This window comes from Aristolochia californica, unplaced genomic scaffold (genome assembly GCF_029961685.1).
Source record: "Aristolochia californica isolate CCGP_79_NKW_82.1479 unplaced genomic scaffold, dmAriCali1.0.hap1 SCAF_2, whole genome shotgun sequence".
NCBI lineage: Eukaryota > Viridiplantae > Streptophyta > Magnoliopsida > Piperales > Aristolochiaceae > Aristolochia > Aristolochia californica.
The window spans coordinates 43,358,807-43,377,703 of record NW_027181881.1 but is presented as its reverse complement, the minus strand read 5'-3'; the positions used below and the strand labels follow the sequence as shown (position 1 = coordinate 43,377,703).

At 38.3% G+C, this 18,897-nt stretch overlaps 1 protein-coding gene across 2 annotated transcripts in view; it reads left to right on the top strand.

Moving 5' to 3' along the window:
* LOC137957196 (guanine nucleotide exchange factor SPIKE 1-like) overlaps positions 1–18,897 on the top strand; it is a 74,345-nt gene that overhangs the window by 7,913 nt on the left and 47,535 nt on the right. For both annotated transcript variants that reach the window (XM_068804932.1, XM_068804933.1), the window contains exons 4-18: positions 502–664; positions 772–860; positions 2,266–2,378; positions 2,504–2,559; positions 2,721–2,818; positions 2,906–3,043; positions 3,352–3,669; positions 7,748–8,041; positions 8,216–8,383; positions 8,469–8,660; positions 9,802–9,845; positions 9,971–10,040; positions 10,254–10,415; positions 12,528–12,635; positions 12,806–12,843. In XM_068804932.1, the coding sequence (XP_068661033.1) occupies positions 502–664; positions 772–860; positions 2,266–2,378; positions 2,504–2,559; positions 2,721–2,818; positions 2,906–3,043; positions 3,352–3,669; positions 7,748–8,041; positions 8,216–8,383; positions 8,469–8,660; positions 9,802–9,845; positions 9,971–10,040; positions 10,254–10,415; positions 12,528–12,635; positions 12,806–12,843 (2,051 nt within the window). The remainder of the gene's footprint in view (positions 1–501; positions 665–771; positions 861–2,265; positions 2,379–2,503; positions 2,560–2,720; positions 2,819–2,905; positions 3,044–3,351; positions 3,670–7,747; positions 8,042–8,215; positions 8,384–8,468; positions 8,661–9,801; positions 9,846–9,970; positions 10,041–10,253; positions 10,416–12,527; positions 12,636–12,805; positions 12,844–18,897) is intronic.

Here is an 18,897-nt window from a genome sequence, read left to right as displayed (position 1 = left end):
TTCACATTGTAGTTTTCTTGGTTGTTACTGAAATTTAGGTTACCCACATTATATTGGGGACATTCAACTGTGTTATTTCTTGAATCTAAACCACCATGCTGCGTCAGTTATTTATTTTTTTCACTGACAGTTCTTATAACTGACCTGGATGAAAGTAGTTAGGAAAAGTTGAAGAAGGGTAATTTGATAATTGAGTTAGTTAAGGACAGGGCAGATCGAGGAGGATGACTCACATAAATTATTCTGCTAGGGTTGTCATAAAACTATGACAATGCAGACATTTGATTAGGATCTCTTCTACAACAGTAGAATTTTTTCTTTACTTATCGTTTCTTATATTTTTTTATTTTATTTTTGAAATGTTACTTATTGTTTCTTGTATTTCCACTGTTCGACCTCCAAAGAGCAGTTATTTGCTAAAACTTTGACGCAGATGACTTCTAAGACTAGTTTAGCCGGAAAAATGAATTTATCTTTCTTGCTGATTTTTGCTTTTTACAGCTTGGTGAGAATTTGGACCAGTGGCCACATCTAAATGAACTGGTTCAATGCTACAAGGCTGACTGGGTGAAGGATGATAACAAGTATGGCCACTTTGAGAGCATCACTCCCATATCATTTCAAAGTCAGATTTTTGAAGGACCTGATACAGACATAGAAACTGGTGATTAAGAGAAATGCCCTTGGGTCTTTGTTGTTTAGAGTATTATTGTTCTAAGTGTGCTTATTTAAAACAAATTATGTTGCATAACTTTGCTTACTATGGTACAGAAATGTGTCTTGCCAGTGCAAGGCAGTCCAAGATGGAAGATACTACAGATGATGACATACCCAGTACTTCAGGCAGGCAACAATCAGAGGTTTGCTTTTCTTGGGTGTCCCTAATGCTTTGGTGATTGCAGATGAAAATCGCCAAATTTTGCTAGCATTAATAAGTCTTTCTTTGCTAGATTTTCAAAATTGTCAATGCAGTTATGTCTACCGTTTTGAGTACTGCATTGCAATCATACATTCTATGACTTTCAAGTTTTGCATTCTTTGTGGACATGAATATGGTTCCAATAAAACTTCTTTCTTCATGCCACCTTGCTGTGTTAACACCTGTCAACTGAAGAAAAAACATCTGTTCTAATTTTGTTCGTTTGTTTCACAATGTTTCTATAATATCTCAGTGCATGTGGGGTTTATAGTTGTCTATTCTCTCTATCTTTTTGGACCATCTACTAACTCACACCAGTTGTTCTGATAATGAAAAAATGATTTTTTTTATAGAATGTGTGAATTTCAATAACCTTAAAAAACGATCTTAAAACTAGTTTTTCCAAATATATGTTTTATTCGTTTAGAACACTAGATTTTAGAATTAAGTATATGGTTTTTTGAATTTTCAAGAAGATTGGTGGAAACCAGAAGCCTTTTTTTTTTTTTTTTTTTGTGAGAGTTAACCCCAGATATTTATGTTTGTGATCTGTGAACAAGAGCTTGTTGTCTTTGATCTCACATTGAAAACAAGGTTCCTTGTAATGATTTGGGTACCTATAATCCTATATGTAAAGGTAAATAAGGTCAATTTGCAGTGTTGGTCTAGTCATATGTCAGCCAGTATGGCTGATAGGCTATTGCCCAGTACATGGTGGATATTGTCGCTTGACTTTGAAATTGTTACAGGATTTGGATGACTTATTAACAATTTTATATGCATAAAATATGAAATTTCGTAAAGGATTCAGTAATATTTTGTTGCTGTTATCAACCTCCATCTCTTCTGATTTTCTTTCAACTCTTTCATGGTGAAAGGTTCATGCATTAAAGATATTTGTTTGTTTCAGGTGGTTTATTCAGTTTCTATAAAAGTTGTGTCCATATCCATTTAAAATGACTAGCCAGAGTTAGAGGGCTTTTCCGAATTAGTAACCACAAGAGTCTTCCAATTTTAACCTGTGGAATTATTCCCAATTACTTGTCCCTCACATCCAGGCCTAAACACATGGATGATGGAGCTGAGATGTGACAACAATAGCTGGGTAATGACTAATCAGAGCACAGAGTATGCCCTGTAGAATAGACACCATATTTTAATACTGTACAAAGTTGGGTCTAGGTCCACCCCAAACGACTACCCGGAGTTAAGTGTCTTTTCCCAACTAATAACCCCACGACTTTTCCAATTGTTCTAACTAACAATCTCTATGATGTTTAAACACTTTTATTTTCGTTTCCTTAGTTTCCTTTTTTATCTTGAGCATCTACGAAATCTGTATGCAGCATTTTGGCATTTCCCCTTTGCCTGCTTATGAGCCAGCTTTTGATTGGGAAAATGAGCGATCAATGATCTTTGGGCAGAGGACCATGGAAACTCATTCAACACCATATCCCAGGTCTTCACGTAGTATTTTTCTGATGCATCTTGCCTCTTATCTTTTCCCTTCTATCACATTTTAGGTTAAAATGTTCCTTCATGTCCGTTTTCCAATTTGCTTATGCCCCCTTCTGTTTTTATCAGGGGACTAAAAATCTCTGTCAAGGTACTGTCCTTGTCATTTCAAGCTGGGTTAGTTGGTGAGTCTTATGCAGTCAACAATATTATTATATTTGAATAGTCAGTCACCAATAATTTGGTTAAATTAGTTCAGGAATTGTGACCTTTCAGTTTGAATTGTAATTTTTTGTTTCAACTTCATTGCATTCATGTGTAGAACATTCAACATCTTCTTTTGCAGAGCCTTTTTATGGAACAATTTGTCTATATAATAAGGAGAGGAGAGAAAAGTTGTCTGAGGATTTCTACTTCCATGTGCTACCATCAGAGATGCAAGATGTAAGATACAATCATAAACAAAATCTGTTTATTAAGGACAAATGCCATTTTAATTGCTAATGAAAGTGTTTCCTGCAAATTGGTCAGACTAGAGGTTCTACTGAGCCTCGTGGTGTTTTCTTCTTAGATGCTCCATCAACATCTGTATGCCTACTTATTCAGCTAGAAAAGCCTGCTACAGAAGAAGGGGGAGTCACTTCCTCAGTTTATTCACGCAAGGAACCTGTAAGTCAAGGCATTTTTGTTAAGGATAATTTGAATCATTGGGAGTTTCATTGGCATAATAAGAACATTGTAATTGTTATAAGTACATTTTGTCTGTAACAATTAAGTGATGAACTCTATAATTTTATCTTTTACGGTCTCAATTAAAAATCTTGTTTTCATCTTCTATTTTTAAATTGGTATTTTCTTCCATGCACTTTTATTTCTTACCTTTTATTCTTTCTTTCTGAAGAATGCATATTGTTAAATGATGTTTTCTGGGGAGAAAGTGTTGTGGTGTCTAATTTCACTGTTATTTCATGTCACAGGTACATTTGACTGAGAGAGAAAAACAGAAACTACAAGTGTGGTCTCGAATTATGCCCTATAGAGAATCATTTGCTTGGGCTATTGTTCCATTGTTTGAGAACAATAACAATGCTACAGGTGTTGGTGGGGCTGCCTCCCCCAGTAGTCCGCTCGCTCCCAGTATGTCTGGGTCGAGTTCCCAAGAAAGTGTAGTTGATGCACTTACAAAAATTACTTTAGATGGGAAGCTTGCTCAGTACTCAGGCGGAAGCTCTGTTCTTGTAGAGATATCTAACTTAAATAAGGTCAAAGAGAGCTACACTGAGGAATCTCTTCAGGTATTACCTTCTTGACTAGATTTCCAGATTGAAATTGTTTTTGATGATCAATTCCAGATTGATATTACTCATTTCTTTGGTGTCTAAGTACTTAGTTGTCCAGTTGAATAAAAGTTTGATGCATTTGATGTAATATTGTCCTCTTTTTTTTTTTTTTTTGTTGAAATGTGATTAATTCCTGAAGAATGAAGGTCTGGATAGGGAGAAAGTCATGCAGAGCAAAGGAAATAGAGCCTCTTACTGTTTCGTTAACTGTTGAGATTAGGGTATGATATTTGACCCCTCTCTAATAAAACCACTTACACGATAACAATATTATTATTACCCTTCAACTAAGACCACTAATTATACTTCAAGTGACTAATTTACCATTAAATAGTGGAGCTCTAATACAGCTGACTAATTAGAAAATTGCCTTTATTCTCATTACTCTCAACACTCTCCCTCAAGCTGGAGCATTGATATTGTACATACCCAACTTTTTACACACAGTAGTAAACTTCTTTAGAAGAGCCTTTGTGAACAAATCTCCAAGGTGCTGAGATGATCACACGTAGGGAGTCACATTGTCTTGCTTGATAGAACTGCATCTTTGACAAAATGGCAATCCACCTCCCTATGTTTAGTTCTCTCATGGAATACAGGATATAGTAGCTTGATTATCAGAAATCATTTTCATGGGCTTTCAGTTCCAAAACCAAATTCAGTCACAAGAGTCCTCATCCACATCATCTCACACGCAGTGTGTGCCATAGGATGGTACTCAACTTTTGCACTTTACATAGTTACAACATTTTGCTTGTTGCTTTTCCAGGTAACTAGATCGCTACTTACAAGTATGCAGTGTCAACTAGTTGACCTTTTATCAAGTTTGTATTGTGCATAATCCGCATTTGAGTACCCAAGTATGCCAAGATGGTCATGAGCTACATAGTTCAATCCTCTATCTTGTGAACCCTCAAGATACTTGAGAATATGCACCATTGCATTGTAATGGATTTGTCTAGATTCCTCCATGAACTGACTAACAACTCCAATTGCAAAGGTTAGGTTTGGACATGTCATAGTGGAGAATAAGATGGTAGAAAGGTTAGACAACACCTGTTTCAGTCTCCTGGAGCTCTGATACCTTGAAGAATCGAAAGCCTGAAGAGGAAGAAAGTCATACAGAGTTGAGGAGTAAGAGTCTCTGGCTGTTTCATAAATTATTGAGGTTAGGGTCTGACAACCGTCCTCTCTCCCTTGTAAAACGACTTACAAGATAATGACATTAATAACCTTCAATTAAGACCTTGCAGTGGAGCTCTAATACAGCAGACTAATTACAAATTTGCCTTTATCCTCATTACTCTCAACAATTTCGTTGAGGAAATAAGTAATATAACACATCAAAAGGGGAGAGGGAGGTCCTCAAGCGCCTTCGACTGGACAATGTCTAGAAACACTTGATTTTTCTGAATAATTTGAAACATGATTAGCTGATCTTGTTATATGCTTCCAAGAGACTGAAGTGACTGAACATTAATGAACAATCTCATCATGATGCCGCTATAGATGCGAGGCAGGATTAGACTTCCCAAATGGTCAACTAACTGTTAATGGACCCGTTGTTATAAAACCAACCCGGTGAGGTGAACCAGTTTGGTTGAACCCTCTTCAATCGAGCCTGATCACTTTTGGATCCAGTATGATGTCATCTTAGTGTTGACAAAACTGACTCATTCATTTTCAAAAAGAAAAAAACTGACTCATTAACGTGATCAGGGCTGGTTGAATTGGGATCACGTGATGATGTTATTTAAAAATAAAATAAAAAATAAAGACAAATTCAGATTGAGGGGAAGCTTCCCTTAAATTGTAATTTGGGGTGTGTGGGGGGGTTCTTTTTACGATGCGGAGGCCTGGCTACCTCCTCACCTCTCTGCCCCCTCTGTTTAGTCTTTTGGGTGAGGAGGGCCGCCCTTCAGCAGATGACAGTGGGGAGGGAAGGAACTCCTCCCCTGTCGGTGCCCAAAGTGAGCCCTTACTTTTCGTTGGGTGGGGAGATATTTTTCCTTGTGTGTGCAACCCAGCCGACCAGCTAGATCGGCCTGGTCAACTGGGTTTTAACCTGATTCTTGGCCTTGTAGATACATGACCCAAACGAGGTAATGGGTTCACTTAAACCAAATTTTATAACACTGTAATTTGATGTTATTTGTTTTTAAAAAATTAATAAAATACTCATTCTCAAAAAACAAAAAAGGATGTTCGCCCTTGAACACCCCCCCCCTTTGTAAGAACCTCTCTGTTGTAGAGCGGCTTCAACTGGGGCTGGGGCAAAGTGAATTGCTCCCTTCTCCTCGACCTCTTTGTTGTAGATGGGCTGCCCTTGTCTTGGTCTGTGTAGTTGAAGAGGGGAGGTGAGACTAGTCTGGTCTTGACCGGTTTTGTTTCCTGTCAAACTACAAAAACTAGCTGGATTGGCTTGGTTTTGCCCTTCACCTGTTTTTGCACTGTTAAACTTTGGCACAGAGCCTGGTGTGGTTGATATCTGTTCAACCGCCTTGTTCTGGTTGGTTGACATTGATGAAACCCTCATAATTGGTAACTGCCCCTTTGGTTTGTTATCAAGCAAGGGCAAACATTCTTCTTGTTGTTGTTTTTTTTTTTTTTTTTTTGAAAAGTTTAAATTTTTAAGGAAAGAACAAACAAAGCAAATTGCTAAGGGGGATCAACAACAGGTTGTTGGAGAGTGACTCCATCTTTAGCTAACTTATCTATCAGGCTGTTAGCTGACTTTTAGACCCTAGATAGATGGACCATTATTTTTCTTCTTCTTCTTTTTTTTTTTTTTTTTTTTTTTGTGTTCATCTTTGATTGAAATTGGAAGGAAGGCTTAAAAGAGAATTCAGAACATAATCTCTGATGCCATACTGACTAAGATACATTGAACAAAAAGAGGAGAATAAGGTATCAGAAACAGAAAGGCAGAGAAAGAGCACAGAATAAGGTATTGGAATTTCCAGTTGTTGGGTGCTCTGGCCATGAGTTGACTTGCCTAAATCGCCACTTTACTTATGAAAGTTGATGATAAGGATTTCCAAAATTTCGGCAGCTGATGTGCTTGCCAAGGAGGGAGCTTCCCTGCAATCTCTTGTTGTAAGGGAATTGCTCCCTCACCCTCTGTAAACTTTCTCTTGTTAATATAAATATATCTTCTTCTTCTTCTTAAAAAAAAAAAAGAATTTTCAAAATAACTTTTTTTTTTTTTTTTTGAAATGTAAAGATTTCCAAAATACTTAGAAACAGAAATTTATTAGGATTCATAAAGCAAATTTTTGACTTTCCAAAAATAAAAACTTAACTTGGAGACTGACTTTAAATAGAAACGGGATGAAATACTACACTTCTTTCTCTCTGTAGACAGGCTACTGACTGAATTTTTATCTTTCAAGACTGGACTCTTTGGTATATCCCTAACTGTAACAAAGAATCCCAAGAAACAAGCAGCTTTCTTGATCTTGTGGGAGCACATCCTCCATCTGCTGACTGTACGGCAAACACTTTAGTACGCCAGGGTTTATGAGCAAACCCTCATTGTGTATGCAGTCCCTCCTCTTCTCGCATTTCCCTTATTATCTATTCTCTTTCTTTCAGCCCTTTCGTGCTGTGTAGGGTTCATGTTTACTTTTTTGTTATTTAACCAGATTACTATCCAAAAAAAAATAGTGTGCTGTATCTTTCTCTTTAGGAGATTTCTTTGCAAGAGAGAGAGTCAAGTAGAAACACATTGTATTTGACAGTTCTACTGCTTTTTCAGTTTAGTGTTCTGATTTTCAGTTTCTGCTTTTATATCTCGTTTGTCAGTCTCGTGTATGCTTAGTTTTCTTGTCGTGGTGCTTGCCTTTTTCTTTTTAATGTTTTTAAAACTGTCATTGTCCTTAAATAAATAAAAAGAAATTGGGTTTGGTGATGTAGGAAGCTTAATGCTATAATGCCTCTAATCCTACTATTTCTGTTTAATAGAGTCATTATTTATCTTTAGTGAATATTCTGTCTCAATGGGCATGATATATCTTATCCTTATTTTACTTAGGACCCAAAGCGGAAGATTTATAAACCAGTGAAAGGTGTTTTGAGACTGGAAGTTGAAAAGCTGCAGGCTTGCCATGTTGATTTGGACAATGTTTCAGAAAATGGCAGCATAACAAATGACTCAATTGATGCTGGAGATCGGTTGTCTGATTCAGCATTAACAAAATGTTTAAGTAATGGTTCGGATGGACACCAAAATGCTCATACCAAGTGGAATGTTGTTGAAGGAAAAGAAGCACGGAGGAGTGGTTCAAATGTTTCAATGGGAAGCTGCCTCGATAACAGTGTGGATTGTGTAAGTGACCTGCCAGATTGATGAGGTGTTCCTACAGTGCAGACTTTGTATGAGATCTGAACTTCTTGAGCATGCTGTTACTATAGCCATAAATTATATTTGTGCAATTATTTTTGTATTTGATGTTTATGATTTACCGATAACTGGTATACTGTAAACCTTGTGGATTGACAGTACCATGCGTTCGATTTCTGGACTATGACAAAAAGTGAACCTTTTTCTCAACTTATACATTGCCTTTATGTATACCCTCTGACTGTTAGTCTGAGCCGGAAAAGGAATTTGTTCATAAGGGTGGAACTGCGAAAGGATGATGCTGACATTCGTAAGCAGCCACTTGAGGTGATACTATTTTGAGGTTTCTGTTTCGAAGCAAATTGTTTTACTGATTTGATGAATATTAATATTGTCTGTATTATCTTGGCAGGCAATGTATCCAAGGGATTCGGGAGCACCCCTTCAGAAATGGACTCACACTCAAGTAGCTGTTGGATCTAGGATGGCCAGCTATCATGATGAGATAAAAATATGTTTGCCTGCTATTTTAACTCCCCAGCAGCATCTACTGTTTACTTTCTTCCATGTTGATCTTCAGGCGAAACTTGAAGCTCCAAGACCAGTATGTTTCTGTTTTTTTCTTTTTTCAGAACCAAAATTATCTTTGTCTAGATCATTAAGGGAACTGAAAAGAAAGGTTATGTCAAATTAATCTGAATAGGAGTATCAAAATCTCATATATATATATATATATTTCTGGGTTAGCTGTAGTGAGAAATTACAAATTTGTAATATGTAAGAAACCAGTTTTGGTAAAACATGTGAAGCCCCCTATATTGTTCTACATCTCTCAGGCTCTACACTTTCTATATCATTATCTAATTTAAACAAGAATTTTGTTAAATGTTCGCGTTGTATCCTCGCGTTGTGCTGACCTCCATTATTTTTTTCATTCTTTATCTTTTCCCTGTTTAAAAATGTTCCTTCCTTTTTGGAAAGAAAAGAACCTTGTTCATTTATATTCACTTTTCAATCTTATTTGTTATTCTTTCTTAAGCTTGTAGAATGGTAAATGTCAAATTTCTTGTCTGGGATAATTGTTGATTTTAGAATTAAATATTTTTCTTGCATTTCCTTAAAAAAATATATTTTCTATTTGGCCTTCATTGTGTTGTGTATTTTTTTTTTTTTTTGAAATATGGTCTATAAACTATTAAAAAGAGTGATTAAAGTACAAACAAACTTAGCTAGGCGGGCCTTCCTCCACAACAAGGTGTTGGAGTGATATACCTAGCTTAGCCTGAATGTCTGCCAAATGATTGGCAGAATGAGGAATGTGCTTCCAATTACAATTTAAAGAAGAAATTAAATTACAAATATCTGAATACATATCCCAATGATGCCATGAAGGTCGGATAGACTTTGCACATCAATCAATGACCCTTTTTGAGTCCCCTTCGATGCAGAGGGGGCTTGTGAGCCTGCTTGTAAATATTTGAATCCTGTTAAGCAGTCCAGAGAGTTCTGCTGTGGTGGAGTCAGAGGCTCCAAGTGGCCCAGTGAAGGTGAAGAAGAGACAACCGTTTGCATCGTGGATAACTCCTCCATAGCCCGCAGGACCCGGGTAGCCAAGAGCGCTCCCATTGAAGTTTAGCTTGTAGAGAGTTCTGCTGTGGTGGAGTCGTTGTGTTTTGTATTGCCTTGTCTTTGCCAATCATCATGTCATGTTGACAAGTTTCACTTTTTCCTATGAATTTCTTTAGGTGCACATTGGATATGCTGCACTTCCATTGTCTACTCATGCACAGTTAGTACTTCTCTCTCACCCTAACTGGACTATTTTTGTAACACAGAATTTCTCTTAACTAGTGACCTGTACTAAATCTTTCTTATTTGTATGGTTTCACAATGAATCATCTCATCTTTCCTCAGGTTGCGCACTGAAATTTCTTTGCCTATAATGAGAGAGCTGACTGCTCATTACCTCCAAGATAGTACTAAGGTATTTTTATCCACTCATTTGGTCATTTGATTTCCATTAAATTTATTCAATTTTTTTCTTTCGCTATTCTTTCATTATTCAAGTTTTGAGAGTGTGATGTTTCTCTTGGGCTGGTGTCTAATGCTTTATAATTTATTATGATGCAATATTTTGTGGTTAAACATGAGGTTCCATATTTTGACAGTTATTTCTTCTTATCACATGGTTTGGTAGGAGAGGCTCGATTATTTGGAGGATGGAAAATGTATCTTTAGATTGCGTTTAAGATTGTGTTCCTCTCTCTACCCAATGAATGAACGTATTAGAGACTTCTTCCTTGAGTATGACCGACATACTCTCCGCACTAGCCCTCCTTGGGGTTCTGAACTTCTTGAGGTACTTATTTTTTTATATGACTTCTATACTTGCTGTAATGCATCTGTACATGCGTTTTTCGATACCATTCTGTTTCTAGATAAAAATTTGCTGGCATCTTTCAAAATTATATTTATGTGGAAACACTTTAAAGAGTTAGACATTTGCACATTACTGGTAGCAAACTTTTCCTTTTGAGCCATATAGGTTGCACTTGTCAAATTGCTGAGTATATTGGAAAAGCATTTGGTAGCATTTGTGGTTGTCATACCCTTACAGGATAGTTCTTCCAATCTTTCTTGTATGTGTGACACCAATGTCTTTGTTTTTTTTTTTTTTAAGAAAAATGATTTTATTTATGAAACAAAACTTCAAAAGCTTAAGGGAGCAAACCCTTAACAACAACGGATTGGAGGGAAGCTCCTAGCTTTGCAAGAACATCAACAACAAAATTTGCAGATCTCGGAATGTGAGATCAAGTACGATAAAAAAGGGAGACTATATCCATAATCTCATAGTACACATCCCAATGACTCAATGGTGGGGTGGAAGCAGGAGGGCGCCAATCTTGGAACCCCTTCAATATGGAGAGGACCACTGCAATGGTCACAAAAGATACAAAGATCATTATGGAGGCCAAGGAGCTCAGCAGTTCCCAAAGGGTCAACAAAGGAGATGATTTGGTTGACTGAGGAATCACGAATAACCCCACCAAAGCCAGCATTTCTAGGGTTACCAAGTGAGGAACCACTCCTGGACGATGGTGGGTTTCGAGTGATCATGCAAGCAGGCCAGGCAATGCCAGCTGTCTTGAATAGGAGAACCCAAGAAAGAGGAGAAAGCCTTCTTGGTGTGCAGCCAAGAGGAAATATGCCCCAAAATAATGTCAACTATTCTGTCCATAGACTCAAACTTGCCCTTGAAGCGTTTGCAGTTCGTCTCGTTCCAAAGACCCCACAGGATGTAGGCGGCACATTAGCAAATCAGCAATTTGCCCAAACCAGGAAGGGCAGTGCCAAGGAGCATCTGGTTGACAACAACTTGATCTGTAGGCATACAAAATTGCTAATCAATGAGGTGAAGAACGGAACCTGCCATGAGAAAGGGCGAAGGAGGAGATGGTTGACTAACTCCTCCATTGTGCCGTGGAAGGGGCAAAGGGGATCAACCGAGTGGTTGTCTCTCTGCCTAAGATTGTCCGCCGTAAGGATTTTGTTGTGGCAAGCACTCCACAAAACGAATTTTACTTTAGGAAAGGCACTGAGATGCCAAGTGAAAACCACCTCATGCTCAACATTGGGGGAAGACCATCCCCCGATGAAGTAGTAGGCAGAGGAGACCGTAAAAGAACATCCCAATACACCTATGTCTTCATTCTCTTGAATAATGAAAAAATTGTTTACTATTATTACATTTTAAAATGCCTAAATTAGTGGTCTTAATTTTCATTGTTTAATCTCTTTTGTGGTATGTAATTGTTTGAAATTCATGAGAAGCGATATGTATCTAATGCTGGCTTGTGCACTAATGCATTAAATTGTTTTAAAAAAATAGTCTATTCAGGAGTACTTGCTGTAGTAGATTCTACAAAGGCAGAGTTAAGGTCAACGCTGCAAGGTCTATTAATTTATTACAACAATTATAACCATCTATTAATTTTTGAAGGCGGTTTCACTTGTGTAATTCCATGGGAATGGGGAAAAGACAACCCCTTGGATATTTGACTAGATATTACTTAAAGTTTTGGATCTTTCTATGGACAAGCAATTTTCTTTGGCAAAAATTTCAAGATTAGCCAGTCGATGGTTTTAAATTTTCAGTCATACTCTTTCTCAATTTTTTTTTTCAGTTATGCTAATTGATTGTATTTTTGTTTTATTTTATTTCTGAATATTTAGTTTGTCTTTAGTGCAATGAAGCTTTTAGAGCATTAAAATAAAATTGATGCATCCAAGAAATTTTAGAATGGTGCATGTCTTTGACAAATATTACATTGTATGGTGCAAAACATTCACTTTTTAGGCATGATGCTTCTTCTCTATTCGACTCCTTGATGGGGATGTCAGTTAACTTTTCATTATATTTCTGCAAAGGAGATACTCAGAGAGTACTCCATGTTATCAACGTGTGCAGGCAATCAACAGTTTGAAGAATGTCGAGTCTACAACTCTCTTGCAATTTCTACAGCCAATTCTCAATATGCTTCTGCATCTTATAGGCGATGGGGGAGAAACACTTCAGGTTCCTTGATGTGTAACTTAAGTGCTTTCATGATGTCTATTCTTGTTGTTTTAACCATGCAACTCCTGCTTTGTGTTTATTCTCATTTTTCTATGTGAACTGTTGGTAGGTTTTATTACTTTTCAAATGAATTGCTGATTTCTTAGTTTATATTTATCTGTCTTGTTTAGGTTGCTGCTTTTCGAGCTATGGTCAATATCTTGACGAGGTAAACTGATCATGTGTTTTTTTTTTTTTTTTGAATTGGTTATGATCATGTGTTTTGTTAACAGTTTTTTTTGAGTAAAAGGTGTAAATGCTATTAAGAAGAAGAGAGAAGGATACAATACCTGGCTAAAAAAAGCCTTCCTCCACAACAAGTTGTTGGAGTGAAATACCTAATTTAGCCTGAGTGTCTGCTAAATAATTAGCTAATCTAGGAATGTATTTCCAGTTACAGTTTAATTGAGAACCCAGTGCCGCCAAGGAGGATTAACTGATTTCGCTCACCAGTTAATAACCATTTTCGAGTCACCTTCTATGGAGAGTGGGCCCACTAGATGTTGCTTGAATAGTTTCAGTCCATTAAACAGTCCAGAGAGTTCAGCCGTGGTTGAGTCAGAGAGTCCAATTGGCCCAACGAAAGTGAAAAGAAGATTTCCATTATCATCATGGGTAACTCCTCCATACCCATCAGGGCTTGGACAACCAAATGTGCTTCGGTCAAAATTTATTTTGAAGTGTCCCATTGGAGGAGGGGACCAAGTTTCCATAGCCAGGGGGAGGAAAGGATATGACATGCTAGCTATCAGCCGCTAGTTTCCTTGTAGATTGGAGCCATTTATATTTCGAAATTCTTTACGCATGAGGATCCACATGGAAACTTGGCCCACAATATTTTCAATCAGATTGTTACTAGGAAGAAATTTTAGATTGAGTTTTCGGTTGTTTCTTTCCTTCCATAAGGCTAGTCCAGACAGTGTGAGCATAGTTGCAGTATAACAAGATGTGAGTGGCAATTTCAGGAGAAGTTTGGCAATAGGGGCACAAGGGGTTTTGGATAGGGGTTCCTCGACGAATTAAGGAATCAGATGTGAGGATTTTGTTTCGACATGCGCTTTAGATAAAAAAATTTGTTCGGGGAGCCACGAGTAAGGACCATGCTATGGTTGCATGTTGATTGGTTTGAGGGGGGTAGGGGAAAAGCAAGAAGTTATAGGCTGAGGCAGTATAAAAAATGTACCTTGTTTGCATGGAGTCCAGATGAGTGAATCGGGTACATTTCTGAGCCGTACCTAGGATAGACTTGTGATGAGATTGGAGGCTTTTAGTGCTTCAACATCCGACAGCGCTCTCTGGAGATTTAAGTTCCATTCACCAGAATTTGTCCTTTGGATTGAAATGGTCACATCCTTTCTTCTAGCCAAGGAAAAGATTAAACTATGACTGACATTGATGCAGCTCGGCCCCACCCGCTAATCTAACCAAAATTTTGTCAGACTACCTGTTCCGGTGTAGCATTTGATTGCTTTTTTTTGAATTCAGGTAACAATATTACAATCTTTTTTCACACGGGGGATAACTTATTATTTCTTCCACCTTCGGTCTACCAACTAGTAATTTTGTTTGCTTTGTAACAACTATAGTCCGCCAAATCAAATCAGGATACATGTTAAATCTCCAGATCCATTTAAATGATAAGGCAGAATTAGTTGTAGCTGTATCTCAGATCCCAAAGCCTCCCATGGCTATTGGTTTACATACCTTAGCCCATTTCACGAGGCTGTACTTCCTTTCACCGTTTGGCCCAGCCCACAAAAATCTCCTTTTTAGGAATTCAATTCTTTTCCGAACGGAGGCAGGACAACGGTATAAGGAGAGGAAGTTAGATGGAATACCGTGGATACTATATTGATAAGGATGAACTTACTAGCTTTTGGAAGGCCGTCTGGCTTCCTAGAGAGGAAGATTTTGTTAACAGTACTGCACTTAAAATTATGCTACAATGTTTAGTAGATTATTCTGACGAATTAGAAAGGTTTATTGAATGTAAGAGCCTGGCTTTGAACTGGGGACCTCTAGTGTGTGGGACTAGCGTATTAACCAACTACACTACCCTATATGCAATTTTGAGTTACCAAATTTTCATTCTTCTGCAAGGGCGTAGTATGGAAATGATTGCTTTCTCTTCTGCCAGGTATATCCCCATGTCTTATTGAAGTTCTCCTAAAGGAAGGTTGGATTAGGTTGAATTTTGATGTAAGCTCAAGAGGAAACCATACCTCAGAGGAGGTGGAGCTGCTCATTCGCGTATGGCAATCCGAGTGTATTGTGCTCTCTTTTGGCAATGCGATTTCACTAAAATAGCCAAGCTACATTAATGTGGATGTGGAATGAAGAAACACCCTAAAGACCAAGTTTTCACTTCAGATCTATGGGGAAAATAGAAATCCAACAAGTTTGCTTTTCAACTGGACTCTGACCGATAAAAAATTATGTATTTTTTTCCTTTGTTTTATCAATCCAACCTCAACTTAAAAGGAGTTGAGATCAGAGAGGAAAAGACGTACTTTTTTTTATAGGATATTATCTCTTTGTGCTTACTGACTTAATATAAAGATAAAAAATCTGAATATCTTTGCTTGAGAAGCCGCCTTCTTAGCAATATGATGAGATCTTCTAGGCTTTACTTTTTGATAGCACATCTCTTAGATTCTTCTACAAGTTCTTGTAAAAGTGTGAAATTTAGGGTTTTGGAGAGAGAGAGAGAGAGAGAGAGAGAGAGAGAGACAGAGTGAAGGAGAGAAAAAGGGGAGAAATTAGAATGCTGGAAAGGCTCTTCTTGGGGATCGAGCTCGACCCCTTGGCTTTTAATAATATTTTAGAAAATAAATTACAGAAATACCCTTTATCAATTAAAGCACTTCCCTTATATCTCCCTATACACTTGTTCAAACTACATGAAAATAGGATTCAAGACAAAACTAAATACAGAGAATAAGATAACGTAGCTGCTGGACTTTATAATGAGTGAAAAATGATGATATTGCTCTTCAATAGATTTTCTAACACTTCTTTGAACAGTTCATGTTCCACGTCTTTTCCTTTTGGCATTTCATACCCCGTCTCTTGCTCCTCAGTTACCTTGGAAGGTACATCATACATACTCTCTTATGCAGATTGAAAATTTTGTTCAATCTAGTTCATGCCAATTGTTGTCAAGGGAGATTAAGCTGTGGTTATTGGTTGGTTATTACTGGATAAGAAACTGCCTTGGCAATTACTTAGTTAGTATGATGAAATTTGAGATTATCTAGATCTGTTTAGCGTCTTGGGTTTGTACTGTGTATTTTGTGAAGTGCTAATTCCCTGGCTAACCGTTTGGTTTTAAAGTACTGTGTTCCTTTGTGAGGGAACATTTACTGTTTGATACTTGGTATATTGTTTTGCATGATGTATTATTTTTTTTTTTTTTTTTGCAGGCATTTGATGAATGATGTACATGTTGTATATTTTTTCCTCTTCTTAATAATTTTTCTCAAAAATATGTATATTTTTTCCTATTCTTAATAATTTTTCTCATAAGAATGTTTGATAGATGATTCAGTTTTATTATAGATAGGAATATGACCAGCATCATTTCAAAAAAAAAAAAATTATAGATTGCAATATTGTGTCGTGTTATTTTTGAATTAAAACCTACAGATCATAAAGTGGCCAAAATAGTGGTAAAACATTTGTTTGGTTTCCCATCTGATGATCTCCAATGGAACCTAGTGCTGGGTGTATTATTTGGTATACTCTGAGACCACCCTCTTCATATCTGATTGCTGAAACCTGCGCTTATTGCAAGGTTATGCTTGTTTGAATTAGGCTCAGCACTCTTAGTTTGGCAGAAGGCTTTTTTTTTTTAAAATTGGATGTTTCATTATATGAGAGAATAGAGATACAAACTAAAAGAGAATTCCCCTAACAACTAGAGATTGTAGGGAAACTCCTTGTTCAGCTAAAGAATCAGCAATATAATTTACTGATCTTAAGTACATGAGACCAAAAACATTATAAACAGGTTTTATAAATTTTTTTTACGGGAAGACTGTCACTACAATTTGACAAACTCAAGAAAATTCAGGCAGAGCTATCCACATCCTATCAAAGACCATTGTACATCACCATCCCGACTATTGCTGGAGATTCTTTCATAAAAATCTTTGATAGAGTTGTCTCCAGCAATACGGGACGCAGCAACACAAGGGAGCTTTGAACAAGTGAGTTCGTCTTCTATCTTGTCACCCAACTTCATCATGGGAACTTGGAGTGCAGAATCACCCAATGTCTTCGAGGAGCAATCATGGACTACCTTTCGCAATAGCATCCTCCCACTCCTGCCCGATACAGCCCCAATACCACCTGCTGTGGCACCCTCCCACCCAACCTTGGCTATTCAATGGCCCACTCACACGGTCACAAACTGCTCCTCCCGCACTCTGATGTCACCTCACTCACTTACATCTCTTCCAAACCAACTACCTCTACTAGTTCATCATAATCCAGATTTCGTCTTCCTCACCCTCCCGGCCTAGGCCTTTTCTCATGGGCAAAAACGGTTGGTCAATGCTGCATTGGCTACCACCCGCCTGCATTACTCCTCTGATCACATTATCTTTGGCTGACTCACCGACAAATTGCTTCTTGACCACACTCTTCTCATCTCCCATGTCACTGAACTTCTCTGGCTAATACACTTCAAAACTCCTGAAGACCGAACCTTGGCACAAGGAGCAATCACAGACTCAGCCTCTCCAATTGAAAAACTAATGGACTGGCCCCTGATGATCATGAGCTTTTCATTTGGACAATGGGTCACTGCAAAAGGAATTCCCATAGAACTATGGTGCCGACACACCCTGGAAAGCATAGCCAACGTCTTTGGTAATCTTCTGAAAATTGATAGCAGAACGGAGGTACTAAAGGCGCTAGACCAAGCAAAGTTCTTCTTCCTCCCTACCCAGCAAATAAACATCTCCCACCTTCTCAAACTCACCTTTGGATCCTCATCCTTCTGGGTCCATGTTTCCTTCGGTGACATGGAAACCACCCCCCATACCTCAACTCACACTTGATTCCAGCCGAGTCCACTCCCATCTCCCACCCTCATTCAAATTTTGAACTACCCCCACCTACCCTCCTACCCTCCTTGCAGAGACCTAGCCGACTTTTCAGAACACTGTTCCACCTACTCCCCCTGCTGAGCCTGCCTCGTTGACTTTGCCGCAAGTGTCAGACAATGCCTCCCTCCTCGATATCCGTCAATAGAGCTCTTGCCCTGACGGTCTGTCATATTCTCTCCTACAACTACAAAAGTCATAACAATTCTCAGTTCTGCCATCTGGACCGCCTTGACTAGTTGACATTTTTGGAAAACTCACAATTGCCCCTTGACCTGGAACCTATGCTTACGTGGACCCATGAAAAACCCAGTCACCCCCCTAGAAATTGGCCTCCATCCAACACATGGCAACTGCCCACCAACCACCATTTATTGCCATCACCGATCCAATGCCCCACACCTCTCTCAATTATGAATCCAAACTCCCTTCGACTGAGCAATCTGATACAAACTCCTCTTCATCCATCAACACTAGTTACCGGCCAGTCTCGCCACCAGTACAAGCCTGATCAACCATTACCTCCACTCCTCTAAACACTTACAAACACAGAGGAAAGCTCCGTCAATAGAGTACAACATCAGGTATCAATTGCTCTCCTCACCCCCGTAACCTTTCCGATTGACTCAACAATTGGTGGACCTTCCCTTTCACCCGCTGGACAACGATCTCGGTGGTTTGTTGAGGCTCTTCAATCTGAAAGGCACAAATACCGACTAGATGAATGGGAACAAATGATGGAACTGGCAACAAGGTTCGGTGCTATCTATATGGGGCAATTGCTTGGAACAAAGGAGACTACAAAAATCCCCAAACAACCCCTCAATGATTATTATATCATGGAAGATTCGGGGAATTTGCTCAAGCTCCAAGCGAGCCACTATAAATTCTCACAGACTGTAAGCCGTCTATTGCCATATTCCAAGAGAGTAATGCTCAATCTCTCGTCAACTCTATCATTCGAGATATTTGGTACTCCCCGGACCCTGAGTGGACTGCTATTAACGCCTATGGTCACGCTGGTGGCATCCTTATTATCTGGAACCCGGCCATGTTGAAGCAACTCACCTGTCTCCAACAACTTACTCCATCGCAATCTAGTTTCAGGATCGCCA